This window comes from Heterodontus francisci, chromosome 8, assembly GCF_036365525.1.
Source record: "Heterodontus francisci isolate sHetFra1 chromosome 8, sHetFra1.hap1, whole genome shotgun sequence".
NCBI lineage: Eukaryota > Metazoa > Chordata > Chondrichthyes > Heterodontiformes > Heterodontidae > Heterodontus > Heterodontus francisci.
The window spans coordinates 121,980,329-122,002,181 of NC_090378.1; the positions used below are offsets into that span (position 1 = coordinate 121,980,329).

Here is a 21,853-nt window from a genome sequence, read left to right on the forward strand (position 1 = left end):
GCTCACCAGGTATTGTCTGTAAGAGGAGCATTCCAGGCCCTGCTAAGATGATACAATCCACAGAGCCAAGGCATGGTCAGACCAGTTAGTCACATGACTAACCTCCTTGGCAACCTGGGGTTTTCTGAATTGTACATACAGTTTGAACTGAGTGCGTCTGTATGCTCTTGGACTGAGAAGATCTCTCCTGTCTGCCTGCTCCCATCTCTTTCTCACAAGCCTCAGAATCCACTGAGGACACATGAACCCCAGGAGACAAAAGTCTCCGACAGTGAATAAGGTACAAGAAGAATACTGGGCCCTAACAAAAAGCAAGATCTACCTACAATCAAGGACTCTACAGTGAGCTCGAAGAACCGTAACAAAAACTCTTCAGATATTGTCTCAAACTTTTACACTTTATTTTTCTTCTGCTCTTTTCTGTCTCTATTAGCATGTGTGTATCGCGTATGCACGCTAGTGTGGGTGCATCATGTATCTGTAGGCGTTAACCGAATTAGAGTTTAAGTTTAATAAATTTCAACTTTTCTTCTTTAAACCTAAGAAAGCCTGTTTGTGCTGGTTTCTTTGCCTTATAATTAGAAAGTGGTGAACAAGAATTCACCGGCGGTGGGGGGGGGGGGGGGGGGGGGCGGCGGGTGGGAGGAGAAAAACAGTGTGTTTAAAATTGAACCCTGTTACAGTAAGACCAGGTGAAGGCTGAGAGGGACCCCGAGACACCTTTCTCACCTGGTCGTAACATTTTTTAAAGTAATTTTTAGTTCTTTAAACTCTGCTTACTCACAGGTGGTGGACTAGCCACTGATTAAAATGTTTAATTTTTGTAATACATCCATTTTCAGCTGTATTAATAAAACTGCACCATATTATCACTAGATCAAGGAATATTTTTTCAGGCAAACCTATTTTTAAAATTACTTTCAAAAAAGCTGATCAACTGTGTTGGGCTATTGCAAATTTTATGTTTGTGATATGCGAAAACATATTTGCATATCAAATCTGAAGCATTGCTTTTGAGAGGAAAAGAAATACTTCTCAAAAACTGCTGAAATTTACATCTGGATTATCAATTGTGCCCAAAGTGGAAACTCTGGGCCAGGTTTTCAAAATGGGCTCTCTGTATCATTCTCTCAGTAAGTCTTTGTATTTCTCCTGTATTTGTTGACTTATTATTATGATGTGTTAAATAGGCAGATATCCATTCACCAAAATGAGGAAGCTGATGACAGTCTCTGATCCACAACTTGTTTATTGCCAATTCATAGTTCAGTCCAAATATCAGTTCCCACTCTTCGAGTCATAGAGGAATAGGGTTATACAGCACAGAAACAGGCCCTTTGGCCCATCGTGTCTGTGCCGGCCATCAAGCACCTACTATTCTAATCCCATTTTCCAGCACTTGGCCCTAGCCAGGAATGCTATGGCGTTTCAAGTGCTCATATAAATACTTCCTAAATGTTGTGAGGGTTCCTGCCTCTACCACCTCTTCAGGCAGTGCATTCCAGATTCCAACCACCCTATGAGTGAATTTTTTTTTCTCAAATCCCTTCTAAACCTCCTGCCCCTTACCTTAAATCTATGCCCCCTGGTAATTGACCCCTCCACTAAGGGAAAAAGTTTCTTCCTAGCTAACCTATCAGTGCCCTTCATAATTTTGCGTACCTCAATCATGTCCCCCCTCAGCCTTCTCTGCTCTAAGGAAAACAACCCTAGCCTTTTCAGTCTCTCTCCATAGCTGAAATGCTCCAGCCCAGGCAACATCCTGGTAAATTTCCTCTGCATCCGCTCCAGAGCAATCACATCCTTCCTATAGTGTGGTGCCCAGAACTGGACACAGTACTCCAGTTGTGGCCGAACTCACGTTTTATAAAGCTTCCCGATTTGTACCAGTGTTCCCCACTAAGCTTTTTTATGTATTTATCGTCATCTAGAAAATGACAGAGGCATATCCAAAGAATATCTTGCACCACCCCCCTCCATATCCTCCATTTTAGTGTAAGAGTCAAAAAGGTATTCACCCAAGTGGTGATCTGAACAATCTGATTTCAAACTTCTTGCGTGACCAGATTCCACATTCCCTATTTTGTAATGTCTGCCCCCAGCCCATGCTGAAATGTCTGGCTTCATTTGCTATTGCCTTTGGCATCTCCTCAATTTTCCTTGTATCCCCATCGACTCTCCTTCCCCATATCTATGTGTATCTATCTATCTCTTATCACCACTAGCTTGATCAGATTCAAAGTTGGTGTTCCGAAGGCTGCTGTAATTTGAATCCCTAAGCTCTAACCAAACGAGAGTTTTTCAAGAAGTTTGAAACAATCTTTCCACTCAAGAAATCCAAATGAGTGACCTTTTCCACGATTGGAAGGAAAGTATTTTAAATACTACCAATTATTAGTAAATAAGTGAATACGTTGATTTTGCTTTGAATTTGTAACATTGTATTCTTTCTTTCACACTCTCTCCCTCTAATTTTCAACCATTAAAATGTATCTCTCTTATCTTGATTAAATTTTATATGTGGAATGCTTTGGTCTAGATTTCCATGTTTTATACAATTTCTCGACTAACTCTTTGTCCAGAGGCAACTCCCCAACTGGGCAAAAACCCAGCCCTCAAATTCATAACTATGATGAGTATCACCTGCTCCCTATTAACACTGAAATGAGACCCGTTTCATTAAAGGGACCAGCATTTTCAATCTTGTCATGGTGTGTGTTACAATATACTAATAAAACCCATTTTGATACAACGATAGAACTCTTGTGATGGGTTGTGAGCACTATCCTGCTCAGTCAGATTCCATTACAAAATTATTTGAAATCAGGGAACGGGAAGAGAATAATTGTACTGACAGGCTCACAAACATTGAACAGCCATTAAAATCATAGAAGATGACACAGACAACACAATATGAACATCCATTCTCGCAATACCACTCACCTTTCTTCATCAGTCAAATATTGTTGATTGTTGAACCACCTAAGAAACTTAGGGACTGGGGTGATGCAGTAGTTGTTACATGTAGACTTTAAAAGTTTAATTTGTGCTATCACCTCAAATTCCTGAAAGAGCATGGAAAGAAACAGTAAAAGTTTAAAAAATACACAAAGCATTGCTACCGCTACACCTAATTGTACTGACAGGCTCACAAACATTGAACAGCCATTAAAATTTTAGAAGATTACATATACAACACTTCATGGTTTGATCAGCACATTCTCACAATACCACTTACCTTTCTTCATCAGTTAAATATTGTTGACTGTGGAACCATTTGAGAAACCTCGGACTGGGCAGATACAGTAGTTGTTACAAGTAGACTGCAACAGTTTAATCTGTGCAAGCACTTCAAACTCCTGAAAGAGCATGGAAAGAAACAGTAAAAGTTTAAAAAATACACAAAGCATTGCTACCGCTACACCTAGTCACTGGTACTTTTAACTCCTGACCAAAAACTACTTGAAATACGTTTTGTTTGCTGGATACTCAATGCACAGTAAATCATGCCTCAAAGTCTCACTGCAGTGGGAAAAAATGGCACAGACGTGGCACCAAAGAGATGAATCTATACAGGTTATCCAAGGTTGCTTTCAGGCTACAATTCCTCTCAAAGCAGTGCCTGAAAGATGAATCGTCTGAAAAAATATTAATCAAACATTCATTTTAGAACAATATCAAACTGATAAAGGACTGGGAGAGAAGAAAATTTATTCAAGATTGCTGCCTTATTTGAAAGAAATTCTGATGAGTAGAAGCTCATCTACAGTTATTGATCCAAGATGTTGCACCAGAGTGAACTTTGTGGACTGCAAGCGGCTAGAATATTCTGAACCACAACACTGCAGTGTTTTCTTTTGATCACTTACGATGGGCCAAAGGGCCTGTTTCTGTGCTGTATAACACTGCGACTCTATGACTTGTGGGTTCTCTGCTACATCTTGTATTCAGTGACAGTTTGACAGGTAAATGGGAAAGACTTTTCCCATCAAACGTTGACAACAGCATGTTACTGTTGGGATATAAAGTGTAAGCCAGTATTCATCAGGCCCATTAAAATATGCACACTTTATAATCATCCACTGCTTAGAGCAGCCATTTGATAGATTTATAGCCCCAATTTTAACCTATTCACCTCACTGGAATCTTACAGGTTTGGGACAGATGCCCATTTTGCATCCCAGTTGATTTTATGATCTATTGAAGTCAAACTGAGCAGGGTGTAAACTGCATCTTACCTGAACCCACTCAATTCCCGGGCTAGGCTAAAATTGGAACTCACGTTACACTTTTAGAAATGAAATTTCACTGCTTTCCACATCGTCAAGTTCTTATCATGTTATCATTTTCAGGTTCTCTGCAGAATGCTGTGACATGAAATGAAATTGCTACAAATATCCTGAACAGTAACCTTGGCAATAAATGCATGTTTGAAAAGTTGGTACCAGCAACATCAGAAATATGAAGGAAAAATGCCCATCACCAGTGATTAACCTAAGAGCTGCACTTGGAATCTCTGATGTGTCATGAATGTAACTGATGTCTATCTTCTGAAGGAAAATACTGTGTGAAATATTGAGAAATTATTCATCCGCTTTCATGATTAATGAAAAACTTGCAGTCGCACCGAGACATAATTCAGTAATAATTTCAATCACGTATCAACACTGGGTACAGGCTGTACCGGCAATAACTGCTGAAAGGTAAATTACATCAAGTTAACAACACAGAAAAAGGCTATTTGGCCAGCTGGTCTGTGTCAATGTTTATATTTCTTCCACCGACTTCATCTGACCTGATCTGAATATCGTTTTATTTCTTTCTCCCACATGCACTTATCTAGCTTCCCCTGAAAGACATCTACGCTATTCATCACAACTACTGCCTGAGGTAACAAGTTCTGCACTCTAACCACTCTCTGTGTAAAGAAGTTTCTCATGAATTCTTTATTGGATTTACTAGTAACTACTTATGGCCCCTAGTTTTGGAATCGCCCCACCCCCCTCACCGATCCCCCCACCACTATCCAAGTGAAAAAGAAAGCCCAATAACATTTAGGGGCATGTTTTCCCCCCACACACAACTTTGAAAGTTTTTCAAAATGTAGTAATTCATACTAACCCTTCGTTTCTTTACAAAATTGTTCAAATCACCCTACAGGAAAGAAACAAGGACAAAAAACATGAATTCGATTTGTAGAAAGGTTGGATTGTACGACAAAATTATGGACTTGAATGGTCAGGAGCAAAATACAACCTTGTAAACTTGGTTCCAAATTAGTATGCGGCCAAAACTCAATCATGTATACAACACCAAAGGTGTAATACATGCACTGCTAAGTCATTATTTCATAAAATAGACTAGGCTTCAAAACGTTTTGGGATATCCTGAGGTCATGAAAGGTGCTATATAAATGCAAGTCTTTCTTTACAATAAAACCTCTGTGATAAGTTCCTCCCGCTAAATGAAGAATTATCACCCTTCCCTGCCACCACCACTCCTGATTAAACTAAACATCAAGCTTTCCCGTTCTCTGAACAGGCATTCTTTTGCATCATAATGCAGATGGTGCAACAAAACCCACCTGTTGAAGGAAGATCAGTTCTGGAAGAGCCATTGTGAATCAGCTCTCCAGAATCCAACTCAAAGTCAACCGCAGTTTAGTTCAGCTCCTCTTTCAGCACATCCGGGACTCTGCTGTCCTTGTCCTGGCTTGCACCGGTTCCTGCTCACCCATCATCTCCTGTGCTCACTGGCCTATATTGGCTTCTGCTCTGACACATCCCTCTATGACCTCCCCCTCCCTATCTCTGTAAACGTCTTCAGTCCTACAACCCTCAGATATCTGTGCTCCTCCAATTCTGGCATCTTGGCCGAGGTATAGAATACAAAAGCAGGGATGTAATGCTGAAACTGTATAAAATGCTGATTAGGCCACAGCAAGAGTATTGCGTACAGTTCTGTTCACCACTGGAAGGACATAGGTGCTCTGGAGAGCGGACAGAGGAGATTTACAAGAATGTTGCCAGGGCTTGAAAGTTGGAGCTCTGAATAAAGATTGCATTGGCTAGGGTTGATGCTGAATGGTGACTTAATTGAGGTGTACAAAATTATAAGGGGCCTAGATAGAGTACACAGGAAGGACCTGTTTCCCCTATTGGAGAGGTCAATTACCAAGGGGCACAGATTTAAGGTGATTGGTAGAAGGATTTGAGGGGACATGAGGAAAATCTTTTTCACCCAGAGTGCATGTCTGGAATTCACTGCCTGGAACAGTGGTTGAGGCAGAAACCCTCAACTCATTTAAAATGTGCCTGATATGCATCTGAAGTGTTGTAACCAGCAAGGCTACGGACCAGGTGCTGGAAGGTGGGATTAGTTTGGGTGGCTGTTTCTGTTTTTGGTCAGCGCACACACGATGGGCTGAATGGCCTCCATCTGTGCCATAATTTTTCTGTGGTTTCTGTGGTTCATTGTGAGCCACACTCTAAGGCCGGACGGGTACCTACCGAGGTAGAAGGTGTGTTCGTGTCCTCGGACCCTGCTGCTTCAGCGTCTGGTCCTTCTTCCGAGGTATGGGATATCAACCGTGCAGCCAGGATCGGTTCTGTTTGGGAAGAGGACATTGTTAGTCTTGATCGAGTACTTTTCATAATTGCAGCAACATTGCATTACAGAACCAACATTCCACAGTGCTCATCTTTAATATTGATTCGATGTTTGCTCACCTTGGACCCCCATGTCAATTTGGCCAAATGAGTGTGGTGGCTGTCGTGGTTCCAGCTGCAGAGTCTCCTCCCCAGCGTCCGTCAGCCTTTGTATTTGTGGTGGACCTCCACCGGTGCGGGATGCCTCCCTCAAATTGTGGGCCCTCTTCGCCTGGAGGAGCAAGGAGGCAGATATTAACAATGGCATTGCAACAGGACGACACGTCAACAGAGCCTGGCTGGTCGCAAAGGTGGGGGGTACTCGGTGTGCACTACTTAGTGAGCCACTCATGTAGATGCCATTGCCCGAAGACCAGACTAGTGTAAGTTCTGTCATACATTGCACCATTCAGGTCGCTTCTTCCCTCCCCACCAAACATCCCTTTCTTTAGCAGTGGTACACATATGCCACTCTGTGTGGGTGCACCCAGATTCAGTGCAGTCCTGATCGACATTGGCACTTACTCTCACGTTTCTTAGCAGGTCATTCATCCTTTTGCGACAGTGCACCCAGTTGCGGCAGATGGCATCATGGCTGGTGAGCTCCTGTGCCACCTCCAGCCAGGCTATCTTGGTCAGGCGGGAGGGCCTCTTCCTGCCATCGCTGCGGAAGAGGGCGTCCGCCTTTCCCGCACAGCCTGGAGGACAGCGGTCAGGGAGCATCACTGTGCGGCACAGTGGTTAGCACCGCAGCCTCACAGCTCCAGCAACCCGGGTTCAATTCTGGGTACTGCCTGTGTGGAGTTTGCAAGTTCTCACTGTATCTGCGTGGGTTTTCTCCGGGTGCTCCGGTTTCCTCCCACAAGCCAAAAGACTTGCAGGTTGGTAGGTAAATTGGCTATTATAAGTTGCCCCCAGTATAGGTAGGTGGTAGGGAAATATAGGGATAGGTGGGGATGTGGTAGGAATATGGGATTAGTGTAGGATTGGTATAAATGGGTTGTTGATGGTCGGTACAGAATCAGTGGGCCGAAGGGCCTGTTTCAGTGCTGTATCTCTAAATTAAACTAAACTAAAACTAAACCATGGTGCCACCCTGGCATGCCCCTCTCTCTCCATTCAGATCTTGAATTGCAGCAGTCTCATTTCCAGGGACTCTCTGTGGGTACAGGCATAGCTGCTGTACTGTCTGTCCTTTAAATAAAGCCCCAGCACATCACTCTCAGCTGTGCCGGCTTCCTCCAATAAAGTGCCGGCTGTCCCACCCTACCCCACATAATCTGGGGAGAGCTTCGCGTGGCCTCTATGGTAATGAGATCCCACGCGCTAATAAAATTCAGCCCAATGTGATTTTTAAAAGTCTTTAACCCTAAGCGTTTTAATGGTCAAATGAACAGACAAACAACAGGCTTTCTTATAGGATTAAAAGACAGATAAATATTTCTTAAACAATACAGAAAATTTGCAAATTCACCCAGTTGCACACACACATGCATGCACACACACAAGAAAAAAATAGAGATTAAAGGATAGTATGCACTTAAGTCCGATTGTTTAAGAGTTAACTGTGAACCATTGATGGTTTTCCTGGGAGGAAATTTTAAAAGGTGCATGCCTGGGTTTTCTTTTCCCGCTTTACTGAATTTGGAACGTGGAAAGATTCATGTGATCGGATGTTTTACTGCAGAATCCTTTGGTTAAAACTCAGTCAAAGTTCGGTGATGAAAATCCTCTTACAATTTCTTAAATGGGGAGTTTTCAAGGTCACCTTCAGTCTCTACCTCTGTGTTTGAAAGATGGTAATTTGGCAGGGTCTTCTTGGTTGGAACAGATATCTCTCAGCCTCCTGGCTGCTGGCTTTCTGTCTCCTGCTCTCTGGATTTCTGCACATAAAAGTGTCTTTTTGAAAAAAAAATCAGGCTTGGTTTCTTTCAGGCGACTAAAACTGGTCTCCCCTGTTGTATTCGTATAATGTCTCTGAATGTGTGGTCATTGCTCGGCAATGGCGTTTGAATGTTGCCCCTTTTGATAAAGTGGTGGTATTTCACATTTATTATCTTGGCTTGGAGTTTGGAGTCTCTCTGTCCGTGAAGTCATGGTCAACCCAATCCTTGAAGATAGGGGCCATTAACATCGAATAGACAGTTTGAATTTCAATATGCTTTCTCCAGGCTGGTCCAGACATGATGATGGCTTCCGTCACCAGCAGTCAGTGTATATTCTCAGTACAGGGGAGGTCACGTGACCTCTTATTCCATTTTGTCTTATATCAAAAGTGGGCCAATTTTGGAGTTTAATTCATCATTCACTTCATAGTTCATAGTTACTCCTTGCATGAGCGTGACAACAGATAAGTATAATGGAAACCTTCCAAACAAACATACGGTAAGCGAATGTGAAATGCCTCAAAACAAATAAAAGCAACTTTCTGCTCACACACAGCTCCTTTTGCTCTGTGCTTTCCAGGAACCTAAAGTGTCACTGATATGATAGGATTTAAGTCAGGCATGGAAAGTAGGGAGAGTCCTTAAAATATTTGGATTACAGCATTTTTTGCTTCAATTAATTTTTGATTCCTTTCCCACCATTCCCTCTCCAGTGTGGCAAAGGAAAAGCCACACTAAAGATCATCACCATTTGCACAATATATGAAAAAGATATGAGAACAGAAAGTGCTGGAAATACTCAGCAGGTCTGGCAACATCTGTGCAGAGTAAAACAGAGTTAACGTTTCAGGTCTGATGTTCAGCACTTTCTGATTTTATTTACGATTTCCAACATCTGCATTATTTTGTATTATTATGCTGATGAAGGAGTTTGGGCATTGGCTGTGAGGTATGATTCAGTGAGTATCACTATGTCAGGCTGGTGCTTGATGACTTTGTGGGACAGCTCTCCCCATTTTGGCACAAGTCCCCAGATGTTAGTGAGGAGGACTTTACAGGGTTGACTAGGCAGGGTCTGCCTTTGTCGTTTCCAGTGTCTAAGTCAATGCCGGGTGGTCTGTCCAGTTTCATTCTTCACTGACTTCTTTTCAGCAGTTTGTGCAACTGAGAGGCTTGTTAGGCCATTTCAGAAGACAGTTAAGAGTCAACCACATTGCTGTGGGTCTGGACGCACATACAGACCAGACCGGGTAAGGACAAATGATTCCCTCCCCTGAACGGCCTCAGTGAACTGGATGGGTTTTTATGATAATCCATAGTTTCATGGTCACCGTTACTGAAACTAGCTTTTAATTCCAAATTTATTAATTGAATTTAAATTCCCAGAACTGCCATGGTGGGATTTGAACTACTGTCTCTGGAGCATTAGTCCAGGCCTCTGGATTACTAGACCAGCAATATTTCTATGCTGCCATTCCCTTGTGCAGCAAGGTTGGTAGAATGTCATCTATATTACACAGCAGGATTTACAATGAAGCACAAAGAACATTCTTTAGTTGGGGTGGTGTGGATGGGTGTATATATAACACCTCGCTACTGAAAGAAAAAGATCTCTGAAGTGTCCAGAGTTATTTCCGACATTGGAGTAGGTGCGAATGTTATCATCAAAACAAGCAAGTCGATTAAAAGCTACTTTGCAGATGTTCTGGAAGATTTGGTTTTCTGTCATCAACAGTGGACAGATCGCAATGACTCCTTAGTCTGCTGACCCAGACATTTCAGGTGAGTATCGAGATTTAGTAACAGTCTCCTATTACAGCAACAAAAACACAGCAAACTGCACTGGATTTCTCAGAAAACATTACAACAGCTCAATAGAATACCTCTACTGCGATTGTGGTCTGGAACACTCGATTTTAAAGCACATAGTGTTCTCATTCAATATTGTGTTCTGAAAAGGAAAAGACGACTGAAAATAAATCAGAGGTGTGCGACGGGGGAATGTATTCACTAGAAATAACTAAATATTGCTTTTCCTCTCTTTAGTGCAATACAGTTCCACAGGAACTAGTTTCCAATATCAACCATAAAGCCCAGGTGATCTTGGACAGTGAAGTCAGCAGTTCAAGCAGGAGTCTCTGGATTGCAGCATGGTTGGTTTCCTGGCCAACTTTCCTCTCCCCATTCCAGAGATGCCGAGACTAATTCAAGGACTTTTATTGCTATTTCAGTGAACAGTAGCTACCTCAGCAGTCACTGGGCCTTTGTAGTCTGTATAACTCCTTTCCCTTACCCTCCCTTACACCTCTGAAGTGTGTTAGGATGTTTCTCTACATTAAAAGGTGCGAAATAATTGCAAGTTTCTGCAGCTCACTGGATAACCCTCCTGAGATGGAGGCTTGGGGGTAAACACTCCAACATTTTTGACCTCAGAATGTCCCAAAGCACTTTTCAGCCAATCAAGTACTTTTAGAAGTGTAGTCATTAAATGTAGGAAACACAGGAGTCAATTTATGCCCAGCAAGGTCTCACTAAGAACAATGAAATAATGACCAGTTCGTCTGATTTTGAAGGTGTTGGTTGAGGAATAAATCTTGTTCAGGACACAAGATGCTTCCCTGCTCTTCCATCAAATAGTGCCATGGCATCTTTTACACTCTCCTGAGAGCATGGACAAAAAGAAACTTTCAAACAATAGAGACTGAAATCAACAGTATAAATGTGATTTGGAGAAGTAAAACTTTAAATGATTCTATTCTCTAAATCCTGCCTGAAAAGTGGCAAGAGATTAGTGTACGATTGTTGTGAAAAGAACAGGCATCAGTGCAGCTACGGATGTAACAAACAACGTGGACAAAAGGGAACTTGCAGTTTTGGTGTACTTGAATTTCCAAAAGGCATTAAATAGGCCGCCACATCAAAGGTTATGACACAAAATAAGAGTTCATGGTGTAGGGGGTAACATATTAGCATGGACAGAGGATTGGCTAGCTAACAGGGAGCAGAGAGTAGGAATAAATGGGTCATTTTCAGGTTGGCCGGATCTGACTAGTGGAGTGCCAGGGGGATCAGTGCTGGGGCCTCAACTATTTACAATCCACATCAATAACCTGGATGTAGGGACCGAATCTGAGAGAGCTAAATTCGCAGATAACACAAAGATAGCTCGGAAGGTAAGTTGTCAAGAGACCATAAAGGTGGAATTTTATGCTGGCGGTGAGGGGCTCGACATTAGGGGAAACTGACACTGAAATCCCCACATCGCCTCTTGTACGGAAGATGCGCCGAATTTAGTGCCAATCAGACAGTTAACTTGACTGCGGACGGCCTTCCGTGTGATTTAGGACCCCGTCGTCGGAAGTCCCAACGCTGCCGAGCTGCTGGCCAATCAGAGGCCACCAGCTGCAGTGCCACCATGGAGGCGGTGACTGCTGCTATAGCTGCAGTCACCAGACATTGAGAAGCGGCGCTGGAACCAGGCTCAAAGTAGGTCAGGGCGGGAAGGACTCTCGCAGGGTGGGGGTCACAGGGGTGGAGGGTCAGCAGCAAAGGCAGGATGGTGGTCTTCAGTGGGCCCCCCTTCCTGATGACAGGTCCCTCATTCAGGCACTGAGTGATTTTGAATGAGGGACTCCCACCACTGCACCCCACCCCCGCCCCCCCACCTTGCAGCTGGGAAACAGCCAGCATGGTTTTTCACGCCGTGCTTCCCGTGTGGTGACAGGGCTGCCCGTCACATGGGTAATTGCAGCTGCAACAAGAGGAAGCCCTTAATTGAGGGTTAGTTACCTAGTTAAGGGTCACAATTGGCAGTGGGGCGGGAAGGCCGTTCACAGACCTTCCCGTCCAGACTAAATTTGAGTGGAAGCTGGATGGTGTCGGAGTCCCCTCGCCTCCAAACCACCGCAGGGGAGTGCATAAAATCCCCGCCCCCCAGAGAGTCTACGAAGAGATATGGATAGATAAAGTGAGTGGGCAAAAGTTTGGCAGATGGAGTATAATGTGGGAAAATATGAACTTGCCCACTTTGGCAGGAAGAATAGAAAAGTAGAATATTATTTAAATGGAGGGAACGTGCAGTGCTCTGCAGTACAGAGGGGTCTGCGTGTCCTGGTACTTGAATCACAAAAGGTTAGTATCCAGGCACAGCAAGTTATTAGGAAGGCAAATGGAATGTTGTCATTTATTGCAAGGGGAATAGAATATAAAAGTCGGGAAGTTTTACTACAGCTGTGCAGGGCCTGAGTAAGACCACATCTGGAGTACTGTGTCCAATTTTGGTCTCCTTACTTAAGAAAGGATGAAATTGCATTAGAAGCAGTTAAGAGAAGGTTCACTTGACTGAATGTTCACACATTGGAGTTTAGAAGAATGACAGGTGATCTTATTGAAACATATATGAACCTGAGAGGACTTGACAGGGTGGATACTGGAAGGATGTTTCTCCTTATGGGTGAGACTAGAAATAGTGGACACAGTTTCAAAATGAGGGGTCTCCTATTTAAGACAGAGTTGAGGAGAAATCTTATCTCTCAGAGGGTCGTCAGTCTGTGGAATTTGCTTCCTCAGAGAGCAGTAGAGGCTGGGTCATTGAACTTATTCAAGGCTGAGTTAGATAGATTTTTGATCGACAAGGGAGTCAAGTGCTTTGGGGGGCAGACAGGAAGTGGAGTTGAGGCCACATTCAGATAAGTCATGATCTTATCAAATGGAGGAACAGTCTCGAGGGGCTGAATGGCCTACTCCTGTTCCTGATTCACATGTTCGTATGTTTGACAGGGACACCAGGAGGGGAACCTGCCTGAAAGGCAATAACAGTGTAGGATTTTGAGTCAGTAGACACAAACTACAGGCCTAGCCAGTGACACCCACAACCCAATGAACGAATAATAAAAAAATTCATTCTTGTCTCCCAACCCCCATGAAAATTCTTATGGATGGTCAGTCAAGATGCCAAAACCTAACTTTATCACAAGGACTGAAAATTAGTAATTACTGGCTTTAAGTTTTGTTTGTGCTGCATTGTTTTATGAGCTCAATCAAAAAATCATGAGCTATGTATCATTCACTTCCTTGTTTTGACAAAGCACTGGTGGATATAATGCTTTTGTTGTTTTTATGTCATCACATTTCAATCCAGTTAAGATAATGATAGCAAAATAAACTGATAATTTTCAGGCACCCTGACAAGAGAAATTATGGGAAGTTCATGCTTACAAAATTATGTGGTTGCAATAAATTTCTAAAATAAAGGCCACCTGCCGTCAATGCATTGCCTCCAACCTTTACAAAGTGTGACTATTTTGCCGTCTCCTGTTTCTTCCTCTTTTACACAATTGATCATTCTTTCCATCTCTTCTGCTTAGCTTTCCCTCTTCACACTCACCCCTTTAATTACCATCCAATCAAATTATTTCATTCAAACTCCCCAGGTACCTCAATATCATCCCACAGTTATATGTAATATATAATAATATATAACAATGGACATACATTCCCACCTCCTGCACTGACACATCCTAGTTATGTGTAATGTATAATAATGGACACACAGTCCTACCTCCCGTCGCGACACATCCCACAGATATGTATACACTTTAGCCCTACTTTTATGGCGGTCCGCCAGCTCTGGCGAACGCTGGATACTGACTCCCACGACGTGTGATCAATGTCACAGGATTTCATGTCGCGTTTGCAGACGTCTTTAAAGCAGAGACATGGATGGCCGGTGGGTCTGATACCAGTGGCGAGCTCGCTTAGCGGCTATGACAGGTTCCAGCTCTTCATTATGAGATTGAAACCAGTCTGCATTTCTCTTCGCACGTTTGCCGTAGGTGGTCAAAGCTGAATCATAGATGGCGTCTCTGATGTGGGCCCACTTGGTCTCAGCATCGCCTGTGGGAGTGTTTTGAAGGGCTGTTACAAGTGAATTTAGAAATTTTTGTAACAGCTGTGGGCGAGAAATTCTGCTCGTGTTGATGCGTGGGTGGCCCTTCTGCTTGGAATGATGCAACTTCTTTGGTCTGAGTCTAACCTTGCTGCACACCAGGGTGTGGTCGGTGTCGCAGTCCGCACTGTGGAAGCTGCGTGTGATTTGAACACTGTTTAAGGCGGCTCGCCTTGTGACAATGAGGTCCAGCTGGTGCCAACGACGCGATCTTGGGTGCCTCCATGAAACCTCCCGCTACGAAACTTCCCACAGTTCTGTATAAAAGATAATAATGGACACAGGGTCCCACATCCCGCACCGACACATCACACATTTATATATAATATTTAATAATGGACAGATGGTCCAACCTCCTGTACTGACACATCCCACAGTTATATATAATATATAATAATGGACACACAGTCCCACCTCCCGCTCCGACACTTCCCACAGTTATGTATAATAAAGGACACACATTCCCACCTCCAGCAACGACGCATCCCACAGTTATGTATAAAGTATAATAATGGACACACAGTCCCACCTCCCACACCGACACATCCCACAGTTATGTAGAATGTAAGATAATGGACAAACAGTTCCACCTCCCGTACTCACAAATCCCACCTGCTGCATTGACAGTACCCACAGTTATATATAATATATAATAATGGAGACACGGTCCCACCTCCTGCACTAACACATCCCACAGTTACCTGTAATATATAATAATGGTCAAACAGTCCCACCCCCAGTGCTGACACAACCCAGAGTTATAAATAATATATAGTAATGGACACACAGTCCCACCTCCTGTACTGACACATCCCACAGATATATATAGATAATAATGGACACACGGTCCCACCTCCTGCACTGACACATCCCACAGTGATACATAATAGATAATAATGGACACAGGGTCCCACCTCCTGTACTGACACATCCCTTCTTCTTTGACCTCCTTATCTCGAAAGACAATGGGTAAGCGCCTGGAGGTGGTCAGTGGTTTGTGGAGCAGTGCCTGGAGTGGCGAAAAGGCCAATTCTAGAATCACAGGCTCTTCCACAGGTGCTGCAGAAAAATTTGTTTGTCGGGGCTGTTACACAGTTGGCTCTCCCCTTGCGCTTTCTTCTTTTTTCCTGCCAACTGCAAAATCTCTTCGACTCGCCACACTTTAGCCCAGTCTTTATGGCTGCCCACCAGCTCTGGCAACTGACTCCCACGACTCGTGATCAATGTCACAGGACTTCATGTCGCATTTGCAGACGTCTTTATAGCGGAGACATGGACGGCCGGTGGGTCTGATACCAGTGGCGAGCTCGCTGTACAATGTGTCTTTGGGGATCCTGCCATCTTCCATGCGGCTCACATGGCCAAGCCATCTCAAGCGCTGCTTACTCAGTAGTGTGTATAAGCTGGGGATGTTGGCCGCCTCGAGGACTTCTGTGTTGAAGATACGGTCCTGCCACCTGATGCCATGAATTCTCCGGAGGCAGCGAAGATGGAACGAATTGAGACGTCGCTCTTGGCTGACATACGTTGTCCAGGCCTCGCTGCCATAGAGCAAGGTACTGAGGACACAGGCTTGATACACTCGGACTTTTGTGTTCCGTGTCAGGGCGCCATTTTCCCACACTCTCTTGGCCAGTCTGGACATAGCAGTGGAAGCCTTTCCCATGCGCTTGTTGATTTCTGCATCTAGAGACAGGTTACTGGTGATAGTTGAGCCGAGGTAGGTGAACTCTTGAACCACTTCCCAAGAGCGTGGTCGCCAATATTGATGGATGGAGCATTTCTGACGTCCTGTCCCATGATGTTCGTTTTCTTGAGGCTGATGGTTAGGCCAAATTCATTGCAGGCAGCCGCAAACCTGTCGATGAGACGCTGCAGGCACTCTTCAGTATGAGATGTTAAAGCAGCATCATCAGCAAAAAAGAGTTCCCTGATGAGGACTTTCCGTACTTTGGACTACGCTCTTAGACGGGTAAGGTTGAACAACCTGCCCCCCGATCTTGTGTGGAGGAAAATTCCTTCTTCAGAAGACATGAACGCATGTGAAAGCAGCAGGGAGAAGAAAATCCCAAAAAGTGTGGATGCGAGAACACAGCCCTGTTTCACGCCACTCAGGATAGGAAAGGGCTCTGATGAGGAGCCACCATGTTGAATTGTGCCTTTCATATTGTCATGGAATGAGGTGATGATACTGAGTAGCTTTGGTGGACATCCAATCTTTTCTAGTAGTCTGAAGAGACAACGTCTGCTGACGAGGTCAAAGGCTTTGGTGAGATCAATGAAAGCAATGTAGTGGGGAATCTGTTGTTCGCGGCATTTCTCCTGTATCTGACGAAGGGAGAACAGCATGTCAACGGTCGATCTCTCTGCTCGAAAGCCACACTGTGCCTCAGGGTAGACGCGCTCGGCCAGCTTCTGGAGCCTGTTTAGAGCGACTCGAGCAAAGACTTTCCCCACTATGCTGAGCAGGGAGATTCCACTGTAGTTGTTGCAGTCACCGCAGTCACCTTTGTTTTTATAGAGGGTGATGATATTGGCATCGCGCATGTCCTGAGGTACTGCTCCCTCGCCCCAGCACAGGCATAGCAGTTCATGTAGTGCTGAGAGTATAGCAGGCTTGGCACTCTTGATTATTTCAGGGGTAATGCTGTCCTTTCCAGGGGCTTTTCCGCTGGCTAGAGAATCAATGGCATCACTGAGTTCCGATTTTGTTGGCTGTATGTCCAGCTCATCCATGACTGGTCGAGGCTGGGCTGCATTGAGGGCAGTCTCAGTGACAACATTCTCCCTGGAGAACAGTTCCAGGTAGTGCTCAACCCAGCGGTCCATTTGTTTGCGTTGGTCAGTGATTATGTCACCTGATTTAGATTTGAGGGGGGCGATCTTCTTGATGGTTGGCCCAAAAGCTCTCTTCATGCCATCATACATTCCTCTGATGTTTCCGGTGTCTGAGGCCAGCTGAATACGACTGCATAGGTGTTGCCAGTAGTCCTTTGCGCAGCGCCTGGCTGTTCTTTGTGCAGTGCCTCTGGCTGCTTTAAGTGCTACGGATGTTAACTCGCTGTGGGCTTTCTTGTAGTTCAACAGTGCAATGCGCTTAGCGGCTATGACAGGTTCCAGCTCTTCATTATGAGATTGAAACCAGTCTGCATATCTCTTCGCACGTTTGCCGTAGGTGGTCAAAGCTGAATCATAGACGGCGTCTCTGATGTGGGCCCACTTGGTCTCAGCATCCCCTGTGGGAGTGTTTTGAAGGGCTGTTACAAGTGAATTTAGAAATTTTTGTAACAGCTGTGGGTGAGAAATTCTGCTAGTGTTGATGCGCGGGTGGCCCTTCTGCTTGGAATGATGCAACTTCTTTGGTCTGAGTCTAACCTTGCTGCACACCAGGGAGTGGTCGGTGTCGCAGTCCGCACTGTGGAAGCTGCGTGTGATTTGAACGCTGTTCGCCTTGTGATGATGAGGTCCAGCTGGTGCCAACGACGCGATCTTGGGTGCCTCCATGAAACCTGGTGACAGGGTTTAGTGTGAAAGAACGAGTTGGTGATGCAGAGGTTATGATAGGTAGACAACTCAAGCAGTCTCTGCCCATTCTCATTCATCCTTCCAACGCCATAGCGCCCAAGGCAGGAGGGCCATGAGTCATGGTCGGCCCCAACCCTGACACATCCCACAGTTTTGTATAATATATAATAATGGACACACAGTCCCACCTCCTGCTCTGACTCATCCCACAGTTATATATAATAGATAATAATGCACACACAGTCCCACCTCCAGCAACGACGCATCCCACAGTTATGCATAATAATGGACACACAGTCCCACCTCCCATACTCACAAATCCCACCTCCTGCACTAACACATCCCAGTTACCTGTAATATATAATAATGGACAAACAGTCCCACCCCCAGTGCGGACACAACCGACGGTTTTGTATAATATATGATAATGGACACAGTCCCACCTTCTGTACTGACACATCCCACAGTTATATATAATATATAATAATGGACACACAGTCCCACCTCCTGTACTGACACATCCCACAATTTTGTATAATATATAATAATGGACACACAGTCCCACCTCCTGTACTGACACATCCCACAGTTATATATCTCATACTGGACACTCAGTCCCCCTCCTGCACTGACACAATACACAGTTATATATAACACATAATAATGGATACACAGTCCCACCTCCTGTACTGACACAACCCACAGTTATATATATCTAGTAATGGACACTCAGTCCCACCTCCTGTACTGACACATCCCACAGTTATATATAATAAATAATAATGGACACTCAGTCCCACCTCCTGCACCGACACATCCCAGTTATGTATAATATATAATAATGGACACTCAGTCCCACCTCCTGCACTGACACATCCCAGTTATATATAATAGACAATAATGGGCACAGGGTCCCACCTCCCGCACCGATACATTCCACAGTTATGTATAATATATAATAATGGACACACAATCCCACCTGCCATTCTCACACAGCCCACAGTTACGTATATTATTATAATAATGGACACAAAATCCCACCTCCTCTACCGACCAATCCCACAGGTATATATAATATATAATAATGGACACTCAGTCCCACCTCCCGCACCGACACATCCCACAGGTATATATAATATATAATAATGGACACTCAGTCCCACCTCCCGCACCGACACATCCCACAGTAATGTACATTAATGGACACACAGTCCCACCTCTCGTACTCACACATCCCACAACTATAAATAATATATAATAATGGACACACGGTCCCACCTGCCGTTCCGACACAACCCACAATTATATATATATAATAAATATATAAAAGGGGAGGCAATGGCATACTGGTATTGTCACTGGACTAGTAACCCAGAGACCCAGTTATTGCTCTGGGGACATGGGTTCGAATACCACCACAGCAGAAGGTGGAATCTGAATTCAATTAATAAATCTGGTATTAAAAGCTAGTCGAATGATGGCCATGAAACCATTGTCGATTGTTGTACTAATGTCCTTTAGGGAAGGAAATCTGCTGTCCTTACCTGGTCTGGCCTACAGGTGACTCCAGATCCACAGCAATGTGGTTGACTCTTACATGCCCTCAGACTGACCTAGCAAGCCACTCAGTTCAAGGGCAATTAGGGATGGGCAATAAATGCTGGCCTGGCCTGCGACGCCCACATCCCGTAAATGAATAAAAAAATAATAATGGACACATAGACCCCCTCCAGTACCGACACATCCCACAGTTATATAGAATATATAATAATGGACACACAATCCCACCTCCTGTACCCACACAACCCATAGTTATATATATCATACTGAACACTCAGACCCCCCTACTGCACTGACACAATCCACAGTTATATATAATAGATAATAATGGACTCACGGTCCCACCTCCTGCACTGACACATGCCACAGTTATCGATAATATATAATAATGGACACTCAGTCCCCCCTCCTGCACCGACACATCCCACAGTTATGTATAATATATAATAACGGACACACAGTCCCAGCTCCCGTACTGACACCGATACAAACACTCCAATCTTACTTTCCTGGTAACAGACGCCTTTGAACCCAAAGGACCAGAATTGGGGAAAACCTCAAATGCCAACAAACTGGACCAGGGCTGTGATGCCTCCAAGTTGACCGACCTGCATTGTGGATCCACGTGTGGGGCAGGAATTTGGGTGGAATGCCAGAGGTCACTTGATGCCCATGCAGCACATACCCGAGCAAGAAAGGTGAGTAGAGTTATCAACCCTGTCCAGGATTGCCCTGGAGTCTCCAAGAATTCAAGCTTAATCTTGAGGACACCTGCTGTAAGCAGCCCAGGAGAGAAAAACAAAGGCATCTTTAAAAAAAATTAAACACTTTTGTTTACCAATTATCAAAACTATTGGAGGTGAAAGAATGATTCTTGACCATCTGTCAAAGAGCCTACCATTCAGGTAATGAAGAACCTGTTCATCTCTGATTGCCCAGGGAAGAGGGGCACCATGAAGACGGACATGTTGGATGACTAATGTCTGGGGTGGGGTGGGGTGGGGGTGGTAGCTGGAGGTGGAAGGTCACATGATGAAACCTCCAGTATGTGCCCAGAGTTGGCAACTGTATAGAGCAGAAAACTGGGGAGCAGAGATGTCAATTCTTGGGGCTCTTCCTCGGTACAAGAAAAGTACTGACTCAAACCAGCCTTCCCCTCCCTGCAGATACGTACACCAGGAGGCTGGGCATACTTTTAATTGATGGAGTCACTGGAAACCCCTGGTGGAAACCCCCACTTTCTGATTTCTATATTAGTAGCAATATCCTTGATCTAAAGGTCCTAGGCGAGGTGTGCTCCCCAGGCCCCCACCTCCAAATAAAACCTTGTGGGATTCTTCTACCCTATTTCCACTTCCAAAACAGCATCGGGACGGGTCTCTTTTAACAACTTACCTCCAACTGCGGTTAATAGGATCTAAAGAGGCATTGAGACCGAACTGAAAGAGAGACCTTTGTGGATGGCTCGCTTTAAAAACAAAAATGGAAGCATTCAACAGACGTTCCTGCGTTTGAAAATAAACCTAAATATTACACAATAAGGTTGTTGAATTTGAGAGCGCACTGCAGGTTCAGGAGTGTTTCGGGAAATTATATATACATCATGCAAAAGAGCTTTGTTGTGATTTTACCTGACTCACTCATTTTCGGTTGGAGGTGCTTGGACAGGTGTATAAACCCCCCACAGTGAGAGAAGTGTCTGCAGAGTGAGAGCAGGGGGCTAATTGTTACTTTCTAACGCGTCAGTATCTGAATTGTGACGCTGTTAAACTCAGCACCAGCCCAGCCGGGGGAGGATCAGACAGGAAATTGCAGGTGACCCTAGTAACAAGTTCCAACACTTTTCTAACCTAACATCTTGTTAATTATTAGTCCAGTGGAGTGGTATTGTTAACTCATTACCACATCTTGATTGACAATCCTTTAAGGGGAGGGAGGGAAGAAAGTTTTACCTTGGAGAGGGAGAAGTTTTGTAAATCTTTGCAAGTTTGAGGTTTAGGAGATTGTTTTACCCATGATCAACGTATGAACCACAGTGAAGGTTTTAGATGAGGGAAGAGTTCTGCTGCAAAGGAATGATGGTATAAAAGAGCCAGGGAGTGGGACTGACTGCATAGCTCCGTGGAGAGTCAGCAAAAGCTTGATGGGCCGAACAGACTCCTTCTGTGCTGAAAATGACTCTGTGTGATCAGGTTCAGCAAAGTCAATCTGTATTGGCCTAGCAGCAGACAACGGCAGGAAGAGGGCGAGATGGGTGACAACAGTAGCATTGTGATTATGTTATAGGA

At 44.3% G+C, this 21,853-nt stretch overlaps 1 protein-coding gene across 1 annotated transcript in view; it reads right to left on the reverse strand.

The window, feature by feature from the left end:
* Positions 1–3,275: 3,275 nt before the first annotated feature.
* The window catches only part of LOC137372600 (centrosome-associated protein 350-like), a 41,433-nt gene continuing 22,855 nt past the window's right edge, over positions 3,276–21,853 (reverse strand). The window contains exons 5-8 of the mRNA XM_068036536.1: positions 6,729–6,879; positions 6,510–6,607; positions 5,122–5,154; positions 3,276–3,359 (exon numbers count right to left, since the gene is read on the reverse strand). Coding sequence (XP_067892637.1) covers positions 6,858–6,879 — 22 coding nt within the window. The 3' untranslated portion in view covers positions 3,276–3,359; positions 5,122–5,154; positions 6,510–6,607; positions 6,729–6,857. The remainder of the gene's footprint in view (positions 3,360–5,121; positions 5,155–6,509; positions 6,608–6,728; positions 6,880–21,853) is intronic.